The sequence below is a fragment of the Phaseolus vulgaris genome, chromosome 11 (genome assembly GCF_000499845.2).
Source record: "Phaseolus vulgaris cultivar G19833 chromosome 11, P. vulgaris v2.0, whole genome shotgun sequence".
In the NCBI taxonomy this organism is placed as follows: domain Eukaryota; kingdom Viridiplantae; phylum Streptophyta; class Magnoliopsida; order Fabales; family Fabaceae; genus Phaseolus; species Phaseolus vulgaris.
The window spans coordinates 18,559,412-18,582,524 of NC_023749.2; the positions used below are offsets into that span (position 1 = coordinate 18,559,412).

At 36.4% G+C, this 23,113-nt stretch overlaps 1 protein-coding gene and 1 long non-coding RNA gene across 2 annotated transcripts; both read right to left on the reverse strand.

Annotated features, from left to right (window-relative positions):
* Positions 1-2,890: 2,890 nt before the first annotated feature.
* LOC137824325 (uncharacterized) lies at positions 2,891-3,189 on the reverse strand. The gene is made up of 2 exons (XR_011083240.1): positions 3,106-3,189; positions 2,891-3,017 (listed from the first exon to the last, which is right to left on the reverse strand). It is a non-coding gene; the product is annotated as an uncharacterized lncRNA (long non-coding RNA).
* A 2,987-nt stretch (positions 3,190-6,176) lies between these two features.
* LOC137836006 (uncharacterized) lies at positions 6,177-7,496 on the reverse strand. Its single transcript, XM_068644807.1, has one exon. It carries the CDS (start codon positions 7,494-7,496, stop codon positions 6,177-6,179), a length of 1,320 nt encoding a protein of 439 aa, XP_068500908.1.
* Between the last annotated feature and the right edge of the window lie 15,617 nt (positions 7,497-23,113).

Consider the following 23,113-nt stretch of genomic DNA (forward strand, 5'->3'; position numbering starts at 1 on the left):
AGTGGCGTGTGCATGTGGTATATATATATACGTGATAGAATGGTGAAAGGGTACGAGATTGATGGCAATAAATGAATTGAATTGTGAGATATCGGAAACGTCATATCGTGATGTCATATTCTTGAGTCTGCCATGTCTGAGTCATTTAGTTTTGCTCTACCGTCCAAATATACATCTTCCTTTATTATGCACTTTCCTTCTTTTCTTTCTCACTTCAATATATGCGCTAACGCGTAAAACTAACAAAATACTTTTCCTATTATTTTATATGATAGTGATGCCTTCGTCATATATATATATATATATATATATATATATATATATATATATATTAAAAATTTATTAATTTTATCTTCTGAGATATTAAAAAGGGTAATTAAAAAATGTTTTAAATTTTGTTGAAAGTAATGGATATATATATATATACATATATTTAAAAAATTTATTAATTTTAACTTCTGGGATATTAAAAAGGGTAATTAAAAAATGTTTTAAATTTTGTTGAAAGTAATGGATATATATATATATATATTTAAAAAGTTTATTAATTATTAAAAAGGGTAGTTAAAAAATGTTTTAAATTTTGTTGAAAGTAATGGATAAGTGGATAAAGTGAACAAAAATAAATGGTTAGCCAAACTTCACGTAAATTTTCCCACCCTTTATATTAGGATGGCGCGCTAATCATTTCAGCCTTATTTTTAATATATTATATTTAAAATAAAAATACATATCATTTAAAGTATTATAAGTTTTTATTGTTAAAAACGGTAAATATTCAATAACATTATAATTTAAATTATCAACACCTAAAAAATATATTTTACTTGTTGTAATAGAATAATTCAATTTATAAAAGTAATCATTTTCTTATTTTTTTTAATTAAAAATGAGTAATAATAAATTGAAGACTTAGAAAATGTTTATATAAGTATAATTTAAAATGAAATGTATTTTTTTTTTAAAATAGACTACTTATCAATTGGCCTTCAATATAATAAATCACTCTATCTTAATGAATTAAAGACAAAGTTTAGATGTTATTGTCACTCACTACAAAAAAAAAAACCGATTTACCTACGGACAAAATCCGTATGTAAGAGCAGAAATTCGTAGGTAAATCAGCATTACCTACGGATTTCTCACGGAAAAAAATTCGTATGTAATGTTGGCGTCGGTAATTTACCTACGAAATATGTACCCGTGGGTAACAACAGTCCGTGGGTAATACCCACGAACATCAGTCCGTAGGTAATTCCGTATGTAATCATACATCCATCAAAATGTCTATTCATACATTTAAATGAATGCCTTTTTTAAAACCTGTATAATTTAACATATCCAACACACATTTAATTTCAAATTCAAATATAACATAATTAAAATCTCATCATATAAAAGATAACATAATATAAAGTCAAGTCCACTTGAAACATCTAAAAATCAAAACAAACTTGAAACATAACTAAAGATCCTAATTCAAAAATCAAGTGAACTTGTAATGTATTTTGTTGTTCAAAAAAACTACAAACATAATCCTAATAGTCTGCATAATGATTATCGTCATCTTGTTGTTGCGTAGGTGGTTCCTTTTGCCTTGGTGGTTCTTGTGGCGACAATACTTGTTGAGATTGTTGTGCAACAGAACTTCGTGCTTCGGGAGGAAGGAAAGGAAGAATGACACTAACCAATGATTTCACATGCTCGGTGAGTTTATCATTGTGTTCCTTATAATTTCGAACTTCTTCCTTTAGCAACAAAACGCTTGGTGAATCCTCGGAGGAACTCGAAGGTTGATTATAGGTGAGAGTATTACCACGTTTAAAGTTATGAGCCAAGTCTCCAACTTCGTAGATTCGACCTTTCTTCTTGCCAACTGCTGCAAGAAGCCAACTTTCAAGTCTAATTCTGTCTTCCTCTGCAGAATCTATAGGGGATGATCTAGATGCAACCTTTGATCTGACTTGTGAAAGTCTACTCTGAAATTCTTCCTATTATGGATACACAAAAATAATGTCATATGTACAATATATAACTAAAATAAAGACAAATAACAACAAAATGTAACTCACGTGTGTACGTCTCGATCTTTCATCAACAAATTCACCACTACTTTTTCGTATATGAGTCTGCATAAATACCTCATCAATATATGCAGGACGACCCAATTCTTTTGCCTATAAACAACAAACATAAATAATATTATTTTTATGCAAAACAATATCATCCAACTTCTTAAACTTGATATAATCCAATGTAGTATTATCAAATATCTAACCTTCAAACATTGTATAATAGAATAATATGTAATCATAAAACATAATTCAAAACCAATTACAAACAAAGTCCAATGCAACTTATATGTTTCGTGAATACATACCATGCGAATGGCATGCTCATGTGTACTAATGGAGCCACCTGTGTGTAAAGAACCACCTGTATCAGATGTTCAGTTTTTTTGGTTTTGAATACACTTGGAACGAAAGTCAGGTGAATTCCACTGAGATAGCAAAGAAGTCCAGACATCATCAAACATCCAAATAGGCTTTTTCCCATTTTTTCTAGCTTCCATGAACATTTCAGATAACCTATGTGCAGCTTTTGAGTGGAAGTTTTTTTTAATCCTTTCCTCATGTTCAGGTTTCCAACAGACTTTTTTCTATGTAAACACAAAATTTATAGTTAAAAAAGTGAAGAATTTTTTAATACAACACTTTAAAGAAATAATAACTGAGAATTCAATTATGGAAGATGCCAAATACCAAAACAAATGGACATTTTAATTAAATGCAACAAGTATAATATAACAAGTATTGTTAATATTAAATATAAGAAGAAATACTTTAAAACGTATAAGAAGAAATACTTTAAAACGTATAAGAAGAAATACTTTAAAACGTTTGAAGAAGATTTCTCTGTCTTCATCAGTCATTGAACCCCATGTAAGCCATGGCTGACAATATTGTTGTTTAATGATGAATGTGATTGCCTGTGATGCAACCCTACATGGATGAAACCTTAAAAAAACAAGTAATAAAGAAATTATTAGATAATAAATTGATAAAAGAAATAATGTGAAAGATTTTATTTATGGTCTTTACTTACCCATTACCATAAGGTGAAATCATAGGAAGAGCATGACCAACTGAGAGAGTGTCATCCTCATTGTTTGATTCTGCATCACCTCTATCAGGATAAATCTGTGCACCTTCCCCAATAGCACAATCATTGATTCTAGAAGGCACTGATAGCGGTGAGGGTGTTGATAATGGTGTAACCCTTGGCAATGGTGATGGTACTGATGATGTTGAGGGTCCTGCACCTGATGGAGAAGGCGCTGATGCCACAACTGGGGTTGGGGAAGATGTGGTGGGAGAATTGTCTCTTCTTGATTGAAAAGGTATGTCTGCAGTCGTAGGACATGGAAAAGATGCAGCGGTAGAGATAGGCGTGAGACCTGGGGTAGGAGAAGATGTATGTGCAGGAGTTGGGAATGGGGAAGGTACATGTGCAATAGGTGCATTTGGTGGGGGTGGAATATTTACTTTAAGCACATATCGTGGCCTTTTACGCTTCATTACCCTTTTCCCCTTATTTTGACCAGATAAGTAAGGTTTTGGTTGGTCACATCCTCCTGAAGACATCTATAACAAAAAAATTATATTATCAATTATAAATGAAAGGAACATACTGCAATTAAAAACACACAACATAATAAAAGTTTCTTTCACAGAAGAATCATTGTGTTATTACATAAACAAGAAAATAGCAACACTAACAATCACATAATGTATTCATAACACATAATTCAATCATCATCAAATTCATGTTCTTCATTGTCTTCTTCTGAATCATTTCGTTCAAGTTGCCCATCTTCACTATCCTCTCCAGTATAATCATTTTCAGTGTCCCCATTTTCACTATCTTCAACCTCCTCTTCATTATCCTCTTCTTGAAAATCTTGAAATTCATTATCTTCGTCCACTTCTTCAACATGAACCTGCGAATGTTGGAATCCTAAAATACCTTCAACTTCAATTACTTCATTTACATGTGACATTTCATCTATTTGGTAAGGAACATCATCTTCCATATCAAGAGATTCAATGCAACCTCTAGGCTTTGTTTTAATTGCAACACACCAACTTTTTTTGTCCTTTCTTGATGTCGGATAGGGGACATAATATACTTGTCTTACATTATGTGCAAGGATAAATGAATCAAAGGGTAAATACCTTTTCTCCATGTGAATGTCCACAATTCCATATTTAGGATCCACTATTGTACCTCTATGTGATGGATCAAACCACTGACAATAAAATACCACCACTTTCTTTGGGGAGCTCGAAGAATTGTACTCTAGCTCATATATATGTTCAATGAATCCATAGAAATCATCATGGCCTCCTTCCGTGAGCCCCTTTACATAAACACCACTATTTATTGTTTTTTTCCCCTTGCTCCATGCATGAGTGTGAAATTTGTACCCATTGACGAAGTAAGTGTGCCATTCATTAGCACATGTGAAAGGGCCATATGATAATTCCCTTAAGTGTATGTTTCTTACATTTAAAGGTTCACTTGTAACCTACAAAGGCAAGAGATACTGACTTATTTATATTTTTTTTAGGTTATATAAGACATAACTTAATCACATTGAGTTGATCATACCTGACCCGTAAACCATTCAGGGAAATGTGCATGTATATCATTTGATGCATTTGATGAGCTTATTTGTTTAGATTGCAAGAATGAACTGTGAAACATATTGACACAATAAAGAATGGTTTATTTAGAGGATCAATTTTGTCAAAAATTGAAGTCAATTATTTGATATACTCACTCGAGGTATGGTTTTACTTCGTTGCAATTGATCAAAACATGAACATGGACAGAGTTCCATTCTTTATGGTTGAACCAATGGATTAACTTTTTCCTGAAGAACGACCAGGCTGGTTAAAGATGGATAACATTGATGGAAAACTTTCAATTCCACGAGGTATTTCATTTCTACGATTTCATGGTGACAACATGAAGTTCTTGAAATAGTGGGAACAAAAGTGAATTGTTTCTCGGTGCAAGTAAGATGCAGAAATTGATCCTTCAACTTGAGCCTTATTTTTCACTGAGCGTTTAGAATCACCCATAAACCTATAATTAAGTAAATTGGAGATAGATTTAGACAAATAAATGAACTATTTTGACATAATAACAATAATATTTTTCATACCTTTCAAATGGATACATCCATCTATATTGAACTGGTCCACCAAGTCTTGCTTCATTTGCAAGATGAATTGGAAGGTGTTCCATTGAATCAAAGAATGCAGGGGGAATACTCTCTCCAACTTGCAAAGAATGATTGAAATGTTTTCTTCCATTCTAACCAAGTCATGATCCTTTATTGTTGCCGAGCACAAATCTTTGAAGAAATGGCTGACTTCGATAAGTGGATTCAAAACATGCACTGGTAATGAATGAAATGCAATAGGAAGTAAACACTCCATGAATATATGGCAATCATGACTTTTCATTCCAAGCATCTTCCCCTTGTCTACATCCACACATCTTGCCAAATTTGAAGAATAACCATCAGGCATACGAAGTTCTTTTATCCATTGATAAACTAACTTTGATTCCCCTGTAGTTAAAGTGTAATTTGCTTTTGGTTTTAGAATCTTCCCATTAGCTTGCAACTTTAACTCCAAATCAGGTCTCCTACAATGCAATGTTAGGTCTTTTCTTGCCTTATCATTGTCCTTTGTTTTACCTTTTACATCCATGACGGTGTTAAATATATTGTCAAAGAAATTTTTCTCTATATGCATAACATCAAGATTGTGCCTCAATAAATTATCTTTCCAATATGGAAGATCCCAAAAGATACTTCTTTTTGTCCAATTATGCCACTCTCCATAACCTGGTAATTTGGACATGTGAGGCTCATCTATGACTGTTGGTAGATTCCTAACTATACTCCAAACCTCTTCAGATGTCAACATAGGTGGTGGTCCACCCATTTCAACTTTGTCCTTTTTGAAAGCCTTTTTATTCCTCCTAAATGTATGATCATTAGGCAGGAACCTACGGTGTGAGTCAAACCAACTATTTTTTTTTCCATGTTCTAATCTAAAGGCCTTTGTGTGCTCCAAGCAATACGGGCAAGCCAATTTACCTTAAGTCCCCCAACTAGACAACATGCCATATGCAGGGAAGTCATTAATTGTCCACATTAGACTTGCTCGCATCATAAAGTTTTGCTTCCTTGAAATATCGTATGTTTGAACACCACTCCACAACTTTTTAAGATCATCGATAAGTGGTTGAAAATAAACATCGATACGAGCCTTCGGATTATGTGGACCGGGAATGAGACAACTCAAAAACATATAGGGTCTAGACATGCACATTTCAGGAGGAAGATTATATGGGGTGACAATTACTGGCCAACAAGAGTAAGGTTTTGCTGATGCTTGAATATATGGATTAAATCCATCAGAGCATAAACCAAGTCGTATATTACGTGGCTCAGCGGCAAATTCAGGATGTAATTGATCAAAATGTTTCCAAGCTTCACCATCTGAGGGATGTCGTAGCACACCCGAAGGTCTTCTATTATCATAGTGCCATGTCATTTGTCCTGAAGTTTGCATAGATGCAAACAATCTTTGTAATCTTGGAATTATAGGAAAATAGAACATTCTTTTCAGAGGAATTGGTTTTCTTTTACTTGTTCCAACTTTTGGGTCATGATATCGTGCATGATGACAAAATTTACACTGTAGTAGTCGTCCATCATTTTTCCCATATTCATTGTCATAAAAAAGCATACAACCTTTTACACAACAATCTATCCTCTTAGCCTTCAACCCCAACATTGACACTAACCTCTTAGCATCATAGTAACTTTTTAGCAAACCCTCTTTTATTGGTGTAGCATCCGACAACATTGTTGTGATGAAATCTAAGCATTGGTTAGGAACATTCCAATTAGACTTGCAAGCTAACAATTTCATACACATTGATAATTTAGAATCTACAGCCCCTTCAAACAATGGCTCATTAGCCTCTAACAACAGATCATAAAATCTCTGAGCTTCTTCATTGGGAGGCTCCTCTCTGTTATTAAAATTAGATGGTTCAAATGTCTCATGTTGCCCAAGAGCATCGTACACCATGTCTTGCATTGCTACAAATTGTTCACTTTCATCCACATGTACATCACTACTTGAAACACAAACGTGATCGTCATTGTCATTAACATGTGGCACTTGTTCACCATGATGAATCCAAACATGATAATCATACATGAAACCGTTTTTATAGAGGTGAAGCTTGACCATTTCAATTGGAAAAATCATTGTACATTCACATTTATCGCATGGACATCTAAGCTTCCTTTCATTCAAATAAGACTGTTGTTGACAAGCTTTAATGACAAACTCTTCAACCTCATTCACAAAACTTTCTTTAAACCCCCTCTGCCAATATAGCATCTATCGTACATCCAACTACGATTTACGTGAAACCATTCCATGTTCTGAACTAACGGCAACTAAAGATTTTGCCACAAAGATGCCTTTAGCCCTTTAATGTATTAAAAAAGAGTATTATAAGTTACTTCACCCTGAACTAGCAAGTAATGTAACAATCAATGGTGTTAAAAAATGATATCTATGAACAAAGCATCTCTTAAACCAATATAAAGATATCTCTTAATAAGAAAGAGTTTCATAAATTATTGCATTATATGACAACATCAATTACTTATATAAGTTCTATGCAGGACATCAATCACTTCATAATCTACTTTTCTCCATTATGATATAAACAAACAATTGTCATAAACTACAGGTCTATATAGTATGTAACTTCAGTTAATACCATTCACAAAACAACAAAAAATAAAGCAAATTTTAGACCCACTTATTCTAGTAAAAGAGGTTCAACATGCCACCAATTAGTGAAAATAATGTACATCCTAATAAATTGCAATGGGCATATGAGCATACTTAAATCTATTTTAGAAAGACTTACCTCTTACAAATCCTTTCAACTGATATGATAAAAATCCTAAACTGTTTAAAACCTTCAAAGCAACATCCTGCAATTTTAAAAGTACAATCAAAATTATAATACAAAAATATTAGTTTGTTTTAAAAATATTTGCTCAAGATAATATCTACTAAGAGAAGTTGAGAAAGAAAAATAGATAAATGATATCCCAACAATCAACAACCTAAGAGATAATTAATTGAGACTAATATTTTCATTTCTACTCTAACAATTACAATATTTGAAGAAAGGAGAAGTGTGAATATAATGGGCAATGGTTTATTGGATTATGAAGGAAACAAGAGTTATGCTAAGTTATACATTATTTGTGCAGTTTATGGTTGAGAAAGGTGGTTTGATGCAGGTACGTGCCTAGTAGTACAACACTAAGACGGGCTAAAGGAGGCAATAAAGATGGAGCTGGTAAGAAAAAGGACGAGTGATATTCAAGATTTGGAAGATGCAGAGAAAGCAAATCAGATTGGTGTCGAAGAAGATTCTGCTCGGCCAAAGAGGGAGCTGAGAGGGAGTGGGAGTCTGTTGGAGATCTCTAAGTAGCAGGATTGGTGCTGCTGAATCAACGGATATCAACATGGTGGCGATGTGAATAATATGTCTCAATGGTTTTTTCTGGTGAGGAACTTGTGCAGCAGGATCAAATCTGGCTCACTATTTGGCACAACTTGTTTTCGTTATTTGAAAAACTTTTGGTAGAAAGAATGGTTTATTAGATGTATCTGTTAATTATGTTCTGTTTGAGTCTTGTTCGTTTTCTGAATGACAAATGTAACAACGACAAAGAAAATACAATAAACAGTTCAAGTAAAGCCAAGGAAGCACAATGTGAGGAGTGAGAAACAAGGTAAAATAAGTATGAATCTCGTAACTATGAGCTATACTAAAAGAAAAACAAGGAAAGGATCAGAAAAATTAAATTGCAATGAAGGACACAAGGATTAATTCTATAACTAAAAGTTCTCAAAGATAAATTACTTACTAGAACTCACATTAGAGTTTTCTTTATAAATTTAAGGAGAGATTTTTTCTTTGGCACATGTTCCTTTTCTAAGTCAATTTATTCACTACATATCAGATAGACAGTTGTGTTCTTAACCACCAAATCATGACCAAAAATGAAGACCATATATAAAGAATAATCTTACTCAATTATTGTCTAACCGGGGATTATTGTCTAATATTGACAATACTCTGTTCCATTCTTTTTTCGTCCTTCCATATAAATAAGTTCCAATGACTTCAAGAGCAAGAGGTAATCCTCCACAATAAGCAACTACTCTTCTTACAAGGAATAACAACAGTCTAATAACTACTATAAACAATAGCAGAGATACCAGCACAAGCCTAAAGCTAAAAGTTGTGGCAACAACTAGAAATCGAATTCCAGTGCCTCCAACTAAACGAGATAAAACCACATAACATGAGAGCCAATCCTTTGATTGCAGCCAACATTTTAAGGAGCAGGACAACTCCCACACTTCACCCAACCACGCCCCCAATGCTGCTGCACTCTGGTTAAGCATGAACTAGAAAAAGAGAACGGTTGAAGCAGCAGCGTAGAGTAACTCTCTCCCTGTGACTAACTTTTTGGGCTTCAGATTCACCTCTTGCTCCATCCTTCTTACTCCAATACGACTGGAGGCACCAACACTTCAATGTACAAAGATATACCTGCAGAACTACACCCACTTTAGGTAGAACCAAGTCTGGCAGCTGTGATTTGTCATCTCTATGCTTACGCCAGAATCTTTACAGCCCCTGCCTACAGAGTATGTGCCTAGGCATCACCAGAAGCTTTGAATGCATAGAAAGGCTCTAAGTTGCATCCTGATTTTCTTGGTGAGTATTGGAAGAGAGCTGGTTATATGTATTAAATCCTACATTCTTACAGAAGCGTCCAACATCCCACTCCCAACCCAGCTTAGTCATCTTACATAGTTGTACCAGCCAAGGCAGCATTCCACAACTGGTGACAGACATCTTCCCAACTCTCCTTATTTAGCAGCCTAGAACTTCACCTACTGCAGTCACTAAATCCATCCGCCTTCCAGTAACACCAGCAGAGCACTTAGCAAGTCCACATCAGTTCAGCCTCAAAGATTGCCCCATACCTGGACCATATACCCGTGCAATTCCCCATTATATCATAAAACACCAGGCTGAACAGAATAAATTCCTTGTTCCTAGCAAAAGACTCTCTAGACAACCTTCTACTCGTGGAAAACAACGAGACTTAATGCCATACAACGTTATCTACAGCCAGGTCATCAACCAAACATGATCTCAGAGAGGTTGGTTGTTTAAAAGAAATTGGAGCCCACTTAATTCCAGTGTTGAAGATCCTCTACCAGGAGATTGCTATTATAGATAACAAGAAGTCCTACATTTCTTCAATTTACTTCCAACCCATATTGTTGGTGCAGCTTGCTTTTATTCAAGCACTTATTACACCATCTGCTCGCTGTCCAGCAAAGCTTCTCCATCCAACCCCTCCTTTATCAGGCAGGCCGAGATCCTTATATACTACCTCAGAATCCACACAGCTCCTAGAGATTCCAAAGTTCAACTAACTCAGTTTCCTCCTCCATACCACCTCCTTCCAGTACAACCAGCTCAAGCTTGTGCTGACATCCTGGGAGTCCTCCAAGTCTCACAGTGAGTATGGAGCATAAACCCTCACGTGACCTTGTATAACAGGTTCTACAAAACCTGAGCACATATTCATGGTTCATGTGACCCTGCTGGGTAAAAAAGCAACACAAACTAGGACCTGCTAAACTTCTTGCCTCAGCTCCAGAAACTCCGCCTATATACACAAGTCAGCATAGGCCAAATTGGAAGACTCTAGATCCCCTGCATCAACCTCTTAGAAGGCAAAATTCATACAGCAGTCCTTCACCCAGACCAACAACTTCTCACCTTAAGCTTAACTCATCTTATCACCTGGGATCCTATTTGTAGCTATTTATGCACAACATCTAATTATACATTACGTTTGCTAAACGGTGGAAGCGGTGAGCCACAGCACCGCACCGCTCACCTCTCTAAACTCACTTTAAATGTCAAGTAATCCAATAGAACATATCCAACAGAACATTATCGTACACTAAATCAAAGAAAAAAAATTCAATACCTTTCTCTCGATGAAGAAGTTCGTAAATCGCCCTTGAATCGTCTGCGCTTCAGACCACCATCACGACCACGACGAAGCTTTCCATTGCGTTTTCACAACATTTTCGAAGTCACCATTCAGGATTTAGGTTTACAATCAGGAACACCAGATTAGGGCTTTTGGTTTCACAAATTGAAACCAAAAATTGGGGATTTCAGTGTAGATTTGGGAAGACACGAACTTGGGTTGAAATCTTGGAACGAAACAGAGACTGGGAGAGAAAAAACGGGAACTTCAAAGTTTCATTCTTGGGACGTTTTAAAGCTTTGAAGGTGTTACAGTTTCGGTTTCTCACATTCTCACGGTTCGGTTTAGGATTTCAGAACCTCCATTGACGTTTTCAAACAAAAACTCCAGTGTTTCAGTTTAGGAAACCTGTTTCAGTGAAGGGAGCAAGAGTGTGAGAGTGTTTGAGAGGTGAGTGGAGAGGAATGTTCCTCAGAAGGAAACCAACATATGTTTTTTTTAAAAAAATTACTTTAAAATACATTAAAACTTCCCACCACCTTAACTTTCGTACGTAAAGTCATTTCTCCCCTTTTTATGTAGAATAACATTACCTACAAAATCTTTGGTAGGTAAAAACCTATTTACATACCAAAAAAAGTTCATGGGTAATTATCCATGGGTAATACAGTTTTTTCTTGTAGTGACTCCTTATATAAAAGCATCTTCAATGTCAAGGTCAACAGGGGACTCCTTTCTTCTTCTCCAACTTTTCCTTCGATATCAAAGAATTAGATTTGTGGAAAATCTTTCGCAGTTGGAGAAGGGTGAGTGGTGTTTTCATATCAAGAAGATTGAACATTAAGAAGCAAAGGTTTGGATTTGTGAGATTTCAGGGGTGCAGAACATTAGGGAGCTAGAGAATCACTTGAACACAATATGGATTGGGAGCTGGAAAATGAACGTTAACAAACTGAAATACAATAGGTCAGCTAAAACAAGGAAGGAGTGGAACATGAAGTTGAAAGAGAAGGTAATAGAGCCAGAGAGAGAGATAAAAAAAAGTGTGGAGGGCCAAAGAAATAAAAACGTACGCAAACATTGTTAAGAATGGTATAAGAAACAACGAACAAACACATAACAGGGCAAGGGTGCAGGCTATACATTTTAGAGCAGAAGAAACCCCCAGGGATTGGCTAAAAAAGTGTTATATTGGGAGGGTTTCAGATTTAAGTAAAGTTTCAAGTTTGAATGAATGCTTTATTCTCGGCGACCTCAACCACATAAAGGTAAAATTTTTGGGTGGGTTCCATGTGTTATTGATGGGGAAAAATGAATCAAAGATCCAAGAAGCGATAGAGGAAAATAAAAGGTGGTTTGAAGAATTATTTGATACCATCATTCCATGGGAAGAACAATTTGTAGCAGTGGAAAACTGGTTTGGGTGAGATGCTGGGGTCTACCGTTGAAGCTATGGAATCCAGATTGTTTCAAACACATTGCAGCTTTAATGGGGACACTTGTTGAGGTTGATAAAGCAACGCTAGCATTGGAAGAACTCAAGTATGCAAGGTTTAAAATCAATGTGTCAGTGGGATGCGAAGCAAATTTAACCAACTATATGAGGATCAACGAGAATTTGTATCAGATATCGGTGGAGGAAGAATGCACAGTTCCAGAACACAAGTTGTGCCAATGTCATTGGGGTGAAACATCTGAGGGAATCGAGTCAGAGGCAGATTCATTAGCGTCTCACGCATCAGTAAAATCGGGGAGCTGCGATTTCGAAGAACAAACGGTGGAAATGAGCGGTGAACAACCTTCGTCGACACAGAATTGTTGGAGATCATAACCAATTGTACCGTTACAAAATTATACGCCTTTTTTGACAAATTCCGTGGGAGCTTTTTCGGCACCCAATTGCTGCACATTAACAGGAAAGGAGAAACCAGATTCGGTGTGCCTAACGGCTCTAAGCAAGGTTGACGTGGCACAATGGATTGGGCCTTCAGAATCGGCCCAAAGTGCGTTGAACCAAACAACCCACTTGGATGTGGAAGGGAGGTGCGGCGATCGAAATCACAATGAGTTTCGGTCGAAAAATGGCCCAACTAACAACATGGAGGAGGAGAAATTATGGAAGGGGTCTCTGGGAAACACTTTCTTTTCGAAAAAACCTTTTGTTTTAGGTGAGTTAGAACAGGCGGGACATAACTGGATCAATGAAACCACCGTTCACCAAAAGAAGCTTCGTAACGAGGCAATCATCTCTCCTTCAACCAACACAATCGCGACGACGGAGGGAAGAAAGAGACTTACTCCGTGCTCATCGTCAAAGGTAGAGAAAGAGGGAGGAGCACCATCCTATCAAGCATCGTTGCCGGCGGGAGAAACGAAGGTGAGGAAGGAGGACTCAATGCTGTCAATCTCGAGGGTGGAAGATTCCCTATGCTTGTTACCCTCGGGGGCGAATAGTGTAAGTGTCAAAATGGAAAAAAATACGCAGAGCCACAATCAGATTGGTTTGAGATCGGGCATAATAAAAGACATTTACTTACCGTTTGAGGAGCAGAGGAAGACGGGGGTCGAAGAGCAGAGCAAAGTGGGGTTCAAACAAACGGCAGAAGGGAAGAACAATCAAACAATGCAAGTCAACGGTATTAAATCCTTTAATTCAGTGGATTCTAAAGAAAGAATAGTCTTTTGGGTGGGTAAATCAAGCAAAAACAACAAGTGGGAAGAGCGTAAGCAGCTAAGGTCAGTCTTATCTCAAATTAGCAATTCAATTTCTGACAAGGCTATAAATAATTGCAATCGACTATATTGGTTAAAACATGGTTCTTTAGAAACGATTAGATTATGAGAATTGGGAAAACATATAGGTGCTACGGTGGGATTGAAGGAAATGCTATGACAAATCTAGAAGATCTGGAAAAAAGGGATAGGAATCTAAAATCCCAAAGAGAAGCTGGGGAAAATAATGGTTGTAGATGAGAATTTTATCAATAAATGTAAGAGGGTTCGGGAGTCCGGTGAAATGGAGATATATTAAGGATATTATTAGAAAGGAAGATGTCAGAATGGTGTGTTTGCAAGAAGTAAGAGGGGTAAATTTCAGTTTCAATAAATGTTGTCAGTTGTGGGGAGAAAATGACATTGATTACCTTTATCGCGAACAATCTAATGGGGCAGGGGCATCCTCATGATCTGGCACAAAAATTTCTTTCTATGCTCAAATCGCATAATTAGTACTCGGTTCATTGTGTTTTTCGGGTTTTTTAAGGAGAGTAGTATTCCTGTTGTCATAGTAAATGTGTATTCTTCTTGTACTCTGCTTGATAAAATACAAATGTGGGAGGACCTAAAAAAGATTAGACACAATGAACCTTGCAAATCATGGTGTATTTTGGGAGACTTCAACGCCATAAGAAGAGAAGGGGAACGTAAGGGGATAAACGTGCAAGTGGTAATAAGAGAGAAATGCAGGGTTTTAATAATTTTATTAATGAAATGGAAATGGTGGATATACCCTGTATTGGAAGAAAATTTACTTGGTACAGACCTAATGGCAAAGCTAAGAGTAGGTTGGACAGTTTTTTAACTACTTTTGAATGGTTGCAACATTGGCCAGGTTGTAAGCAATATGTCTTGGATAGACAAATTTCTGACCACTGCGCATTGGTGTTAAAATCAAATGTGGTCGATTGGGGACCAAAACCATTCAGGTTCCTAGATATCTGGCAGGAAGATAAGGAGTTTGATAATTTTGTCAAAAGAAAATGGGAAAGTTATTTGGTGTAGGGAAATGAATTCATAGTGTTAAAAGAGAAATTGAAAATGCTAAAGAGTGACCTGAAAGAATGAAACAAGGATGTTTTCGGGTACACTGATAAAATAAAACTTGATATTTTGAGGAAAATACAAGAGCTGGACATGAGTGACGATATAGATGAATTGGATGAGAACAAGATTAGGGAAAGAAGAGAACTATTGAGCCAATTACAGGATATAAATGTGAGGAATGAATCTTTATTACAACAAAAGTCAAGAGCACTATGGATCAAGCAGGGGGATTCCAACTCAAAATACTTTCATGCGTCAATTAGATGGAGGTGATTAAGGAATGAGATAAAAGGAATACATTGCTCTAGCTCAAGTAATTCGGTGGAATAGTCGAACACAGTAAAGGAGATGATTAAAGAATTCTACAAGAAAAAGATGTCGGCCATTGAGGACATTGGAGTGAGGCTGGATAATGTTGAGTTTAAGGAGATATCTGAATCTGACAATAGTTTTTTGACTGGTCCCTTTGATGAAAAGGAGATTAAGGACGCCATTTGGAATTGCGATAGTCATAAAAGCCCTGGTCCAGATGGAGTAACATTCAGTTTCATTAAAAAGTATTGGGGTCTTTTAAATAAGGAGGTGTCGGGAACACTGAAATTCTTCCACAGAGAAGGGAAAATCCCGAAGGGCTGTAATGCCTCTTTCTTAACGCTGATCCCAAAGTCTGAGAATCCTCAATCTCTTGAAGAGTATAGACCAATATCACTTGTAGGCTGTATGTAAAAAATCTTGACCAAAGTGTTATCTAACAGGATTAAAAAAGTTATTGAGAAAGTGATAGATGGATCACAATCGGCGTTTTTGTCAAATAGAGGATTACTAGACAGCGTTCTAGTAGTGAACGAGGTGTTGGATGAATTGAAAAGAAGGAGAAAAAGTGGGGTGATTGTGAAACTTGATTTTGAAAAGGCGTATGATTCAGTGAGTTGGGAGTTCTTATTTTACATGATGGGAAGACTAGGGTTCTGTGGAAGATGGATACAATGGATTAAAGCTTGCCTTGAATCAGCTACAGTCTCGGATTTGGTAAACAGTAGTCTGACAAAAGAATTCAAACCTTCTAGAGGCCTTAAACAAGGGGATCCAATGGCACTGTTCTTGTTTTTTATTGTAGCACAAGGTTTGGCAGGGTTAGTGAAACAAGCAACAACAAAAAATCTGTTCTCAGGAATAAAAGTTGGGGAAAAAAAGGTGGAAGTGAATTCACTCCAATTTGCAGATGACACTCTTTTTGTATACGAATCGAAGGTACAAAATATTTTGTGCATTAAGGCTATTTTAAGATGTTTCGAATTAAGCTTTGGCCTTAAAGTTAATTTCTATAAGAGCAAAATTGGTGCTATTGAAGTAGACAGAAATGAGGTGAAAATGTATTCGGATATTTTGCACTATAGCCTAATGGATATACCTTTTACATACCTAGGACTAACTATTGGGGGTAATCCATCTAGGTGTTCCTTTTGGGAGCCTGTACTATCAAAGATTAGAAAGAAAAATTTTGTATGGAAGGGGGGGAATATGTCCTTCGCGGGAAGAGTTTATCTTATAAAATTCGTCATCAATGCCATACCACTTTTCTTTCTATCCTTTTTCAAGGCACCGACTGGAGTGTGTAAGGAGATCACAAAGCTACAGAGGAAGTTTTTGTGGGGGTGGGGAGCGAAAGGGAGAAAAATCGCTTGGACTAGCTGGGAGAATATTTGTCAATCGAAAAAGGAGGGGGGACTAGGTATCAGGAGAATCGATCTATTCAACAAGGCACTCTTGGCTAAATGGCTATGGAAAATGGAAACACCAGAGACAGGACTTTGGAGGGAAGTTATAGAGTCGAAGTATGGCTCGAGGAGGCTAATAAAATCATCTAGAAGGTGGAAGGATTTAACAAAAGTCAGAATTTCAGACCAAGGCGACAACTAGTTCAATTCGAACTTGGTCTAGAAAGTTGGAGTTGGGGAGAAGGTCAAATTCTGGGAAGATGAATGGCTAGACAGTGGTCAACTCATAGAAAGATATGAAAGATTATATAATAACTCCGAGTTAAAGGATAAATCTATAAGTAATTTTGGAAGATGGTCCACAAAAGGTTGGGAGTGGAAATTCAGCTTGAGAAGAGAGTGGTTTGAGTGGGAAAAAACTATGGTAGAGGAATTTATGTCAATTATATCACAGGTGTCACTACACCAAGGTCTAAAGGTTATGCCTTCAGCTATGTTTTATGTGTGGAAGGCCTTTTCGAATAGAATAGCGATGAAACAGAATTTTTGGAGAAGGGGAGTTGCAATGGGGGATACGTTATGCGTTTTATGCAGGAAGGAGGAGGAGACAACTTCACACATCCTTGTCTCGTGTAAGGAATCAAATAAAGTTTGGAATATGTGCTTGAGCTGGATGGGGATTAGTTCGGTGAACCACAATGAGTTGATGTGTCATTTTGAACAATTCTCTTGCATATGCTTAAATCAAGAAGGCAATAGGTTATGGAAAAGTCTTTGGGTTTCAGTTGTATGGTGTATATGAAAGCAAAGAAACAGGGTCATTTTTAACTAAGCAAAAGTAGACACAAAGGAAATCTTTACTATGGCACAAGTACAATCCTGGGTGTGGATGAAACATAAAGAAAGGAAAGTTAACTTCTCTTTTTCTGATTGGATTTTATCACCGCTAACCAGTATTAATATGGTAACTAAGTAAGTTTAGTTTGATGCAATCTGTGTAACTATTTTAGGACATAAAAGTAAAGCATGAAAGGCTGGGATGAACCAATAACTTAGTTTGAATTATTCATATCCTTGGTTATGGCATTTTCTGTTTTTTTGTATCACTTGAGAGAGGTAGAAGGTAGTGTTTTGTGATGCAGGTAAACAAGGAGAGGAGCAGAGAACAACAAGTATCAGAGGAGAGACATGTTGTCACAATTGTTAAAACGAGGAACAAAATGCAGTTAAGAAGCTGTGATGAAGGCGTTCGAAAGCTTATGAAGGAAGGAGTCAGGAGGGTGGTTTCTTGGGAAACAAATGGCAGTATTTGTTAGGAGGTTCTGCAGTCAGCAATGGAAGAGGAAGACAGCAAGCGGTGGAAGGGAAAGATGAAATGTACACGAAGAGAAAGAAGAGGTTATGATTAGATAGAGCATAGCAGTTTCAAGAGGACCAAGTGACGTATGTTGGTATGATGCCACAAATGTGAGGTGGCTCAATATTCATAAAAGGGAAGTCAAAAATTTTAAAGTAATATCTAATGAATTCATGAACATTTAACCAATCTGTGAACACGGTGCAACAGCTTCAAGTCGAAGGACCATGTGATGTTTTGCTGGTATGATGCCACAATTTATGCAGATACGGGCTAGGATAGCATTTCTACAACTCAAAATTAGGAGGTTGATTGTTGAAGGCGGAAGAGAAGATAAAGGAAGGAAAAGCAATTGCAACAATGAAGGGAATACAATGATCAATAGTAGAAAAGAAGTTGACTTTCCACTAAAACAGGAAGGTCTTTCTTTAAGTGTCCATGAAAAGGCAAAGGCTTCATCATCCTTCCAATGGCTGAAACTGAAGGACAATGGCTTTTGAAGGTCTAAGACGACAATTTTATAGTCATAGTATATGCACACGTCGTCTATAGCTTTGAGTTATAGACGATAGTCACAAAATCGTATCTATTAGACCACTATAGGCAATGATTATGTACATAGCCATCGCCAATAGCGCATGTGATCTTAAAATATTTTCTTCAATCTTGTTCTTACTTTTCTTGCCCAAGTTTGACGTTGAGAAATTTTTTAGGGAGAACGACTTAGAGTTGTGGAAATTCAAGATGGTGGATAGAGATTGTGGTAAAGGAATAGTGGTTGTGGAGGAGCTCAAGAGCTTCAACGATGACGTACAACAATGGCGATAAGGAGAACACGAGCAGTAGTTTTGAACTTGGGCAATCACTCGTTCAACATTAAAAATGGATAAAAACTCATCAAGAAAGCACAAAAAGTATGAAAAACAACAAAACAATAAGGAAGGCACATTATAAGGAACGAGAGCAATGACAACAAGAAGAGATCATATAGAAGACAACAGTGGGAGCAACAAAAAAGAAAGTGCAAAGACGAAAAAAACTATAGTGAGAAATAAAAAAACATACAAATGAAGTTTATGATCTAATAACCATAGTCTATATGGTAGACATAGGTATAGGTGATGATTGCCTAAAAAATTGTAGTCTATAATGGTCATTATAGGCAGCAATTGCCAAACCGTAGTGTATATGCGCTATTTCAAATAAACGATAATTATAATTAGAACTATAGTCTATAGGTTGAACTTATTTTTAAGATTGTCACCGCATTTTTGTAAACGACGCTCCTGCTTATATTGTTGTATATACATGTTATACTCTTTTTGTACTAATAAAAATAAATTAATAATAAAGTATAAAATAATAATATATTAATAAAAAGCTGACTATTATTTGATGGACTTAAAATAAGTCTTTTCTCCATAAAATACTTCTCTTTTATGTAAAAAAAAGAAGACGTAGTAGAATAAAGAATGAAACGATTGAAAATTTTGAGTGAATATTTATCTAGTTAAATTTTCATAAATTATTTGTTAGGAAATCTTAGTTACAAAATCTTAGGTATAGTGGATTAATTAGGAATAGTTAATTTGATCTTCTATTAAAAGGAGATATAACAGTGAGATTCAATAAAATTATCCAAAATCTTAAAAAATATAAAAAAATATCTACTTATGATACTTAAAATCGATTAAAAATATATAAATTTTAAAAATGAAACAATATTAGTTACCAGATAACTAATTTAGACTTATAAAATATATCTCTTAAATATTACTAAGGAAAAGTCAATTCAATTCTGAATTATGAATGTTGTAACTTGAGTTTTGAATAAGTGAATGGAAGGTTAGCTATAGTCAATCAAAATAAAAGAAATTATAAATACATAACAAATACTGTTGGTGTTTTTTTCATAAATAGACAAAATACCTAATAAAACATGTTGATCATTCAATAATCAATGTCCAGAAAAGACTCAAATTGCATATAATTTTTTTACAGTGGAAATTGACAAATTTGTTATCACCAAAGTTTTGGTAGATCAAGGAAGTTCAGTCGACATTTTATATAGAAAAAACTTTCAAAAAATAGGATTCCGAAATAAAAAAATTCCAACCTTATGATGAGCAGGTAGGGTGAAGCTCGTATTAAGCCGGGTGAAGATCTTCGCCCGTTACTTAACACACATAGGGACTACATTACAGTCAACCGACAACGAATTGATGAGTCAAACACTTGTTAAAAATGATGATTTATTTTCCTAAACAGCCTCTGACATGCCAAGGGTAAGTCTGAATGTCATTCATTACACATCATCTTTTGGTTTATAAAGAAGCAAGATCGGTCGCCCAAAAGAAGAGAAAGATGGGTGAAGAGAAGTGCAAGGCAGCACACAAGGAAGCTGAAAAACATGTCAAAGTCGACTTCATCAAAAAATAACTCTACACCACATGGCTGGAAAATGTGGTTATGGTCAAAAAATTTAATGGTAAGTGGAGGATGTGCATGGATTATACCGGCCTCAACAAAGCTTGTCCAAAAGATGTTTAGAGAGATGCTTACCTAAAAGGTTGAAGTTTATGTTGATGACATAGTAGTCAAATCTGATTCATGTTCGCATCACATTCAAGATCTTAAAGAAGTCTTTAAAGCTTTCAGAGATCATGGTATGCGACTTAACCCCAACAAGTGCACGTTCGGGGTTGAAGGAGGAAAACTCTTAGGCTTCAAGCTCACACATTGTGGCATCAAAGCGAATCTAGAAAAATGTAAGGTTATTACTGAAATGAGAAACTCTGAAAATGTAAAAGAAATACATAAGTTGATCGACCGACTAACGACCCTATCCAATTTCTACCAAAGTTGGCAGAAAAGACCAAGCCTATATCATCCAACTTTTGCAAAAAGCAACTAAGTTTAACTCGACGCCCGAATGTGAGGAAATCTTTCTTCAATTAAAAGCATTCTTGGTAGTCCCTTCGCTCATACAAAAATCGGATGCTCAACGACCAATCATAATATACCTTCTGGTATTAGAGGAAGCGATCAACGCGGCTCTAGTACAAGAAGTGGAAAAAGAAGAACGATCGATCGATTTCATTATGTGAGTCCTACGCGGGGTAGAGGTCCGCTATTAGATGATTGAAAAGGTATCTCTAGCACTTGTTGTCAACGCACGAAGAATGTGAATGTATTTTCAAAATCATCGCATTATAGTGAAGACCGATTATCCTATTATGAAGATCCTAGCTAAACCTGATTTGGTTAGACAAATGATTGGATGGACAGTTGAATTATCAGAATTTCACATCTAGTATCAACCAAGGGGGGGAATTAAGTCTCAAACCTTAGCTGATTTCATGGCTAAACTTAGCCCTTGATCGACCGAAGACGAAGATCTCCAATGGACCTTACATGTGGATGGTTCATCCAATGACAAGTCATGCAGGGCAAGGGTAGTTCTTGAAGGCCCAGGCAATATTCTCCTTGAACAATCATTGAAGTTGGTTTCAAAAACGTCAAATAATCAAGCAAAATATAAGGTCATCCTGGTCGGGCTCAATTTAGCTTATGACATGAAAGGCCAACAACTTCTTTGTAGGAGCAACTCTCAACTAGTAGTTGAACAACTTAAAGGAGAATTTAAGGTGAAAGAGTCTTTAGTGCAGAAATACTATCACTTCGTTCAGAATTTGATGTCTAAATTAAAAAATGTTCACATCGAACACATTCAACGAGAGCACGATGTTAGAGCTGATATGCTTTCAAGGTTGGCTACCACTAAAAAGAAAGGGCTCCAACGGTCAGTCATCTATGTAATCCTCAGGAATCCCACCGTCAGCACAGACGAGTGCATGGCCATTGTTGAAAAAGAAACCTGGATGATACCTATTAGACAATTTTTAGAAAAATGGTGAATATGAAGCACGAGAGGAGAAGATGATGAAGCAACAGACCACTCGATTTGTCCTTATCGGTTTCGACCTATATTGACGAGGATACACTCTGGCACTATTGAAATGCATATCAACAGATCAAGTTGACTATGCCAAGTGTGAAATACAAGAAGGCGTGTGCGGGAGTCATTCAGGAGCAAGAACGATGGCTACTAAGGTACTAAGGGAAGCATATTACTGACCAACCGTCCAAGGTGAATGCACGGAGTTTGTGCACAAATGCTTAAAGTGTAAGGAGTACGACACTTTATCTCATCAGAAGCCCGAGAACCTGCATTACATCCTTTCCCCATGGGCCCTTTGCAAAATGCAGTATGGACATTATCGAACCTTTCTGCCCAAGTAAAGGACAATGTAAGTTTCTCTTAGTTGAAATTGACTATTTCACTAAGTGGATAGCGATCAAACTCTTGGCAGTGATTACAACACGGAATGTTCAAAATTTTGTTTGGAAGAATGTAATATGTTGTTTCGGCATACCACATGTTATCATCACTGACAGCAGTCGACAATTCATTGATTGTGGACCTTCTGAATTCTATGAGAAACTCAATATCAAGCACATCACTACTTCAGTGGAGCACCCCAAACCAATGGGCAGGCCGAAGCTACGAACAAAATAATTCTTAATGAATTAAAGAAGAAACTTGGTCCAACCAAAGGCAAGTGGACCGAGAAACTTCTTGAAGTCTTGTGGGCTTATAGGTGCACACCACAAACCACCACTCAAGAAACTCCTTACAGTCTAACGTACGGTACTGAAACAATGATCCCAGTAGAAGTCAGGGAACCTTCCCTACAACATTAAATGTTTGACATCAACATCAATCAAGAAAGCTTATCGGTCGGACTCGATCTAATCAATGAATTTAGAGACAAGAGCAGGATAAGAGAAGAAGCTTGCAAGATTTGGGTGGCTAGAAGATACAATTCAAAGGTAACACCTCAAAGCTTTCGAAAGGGGGATTTGGTATGGCAAATGCACAACGATGCTAGGAAGAATGCAGGCAAATTTTCAAGCAATTGGGAAGGACCTTTATGAGTTAAA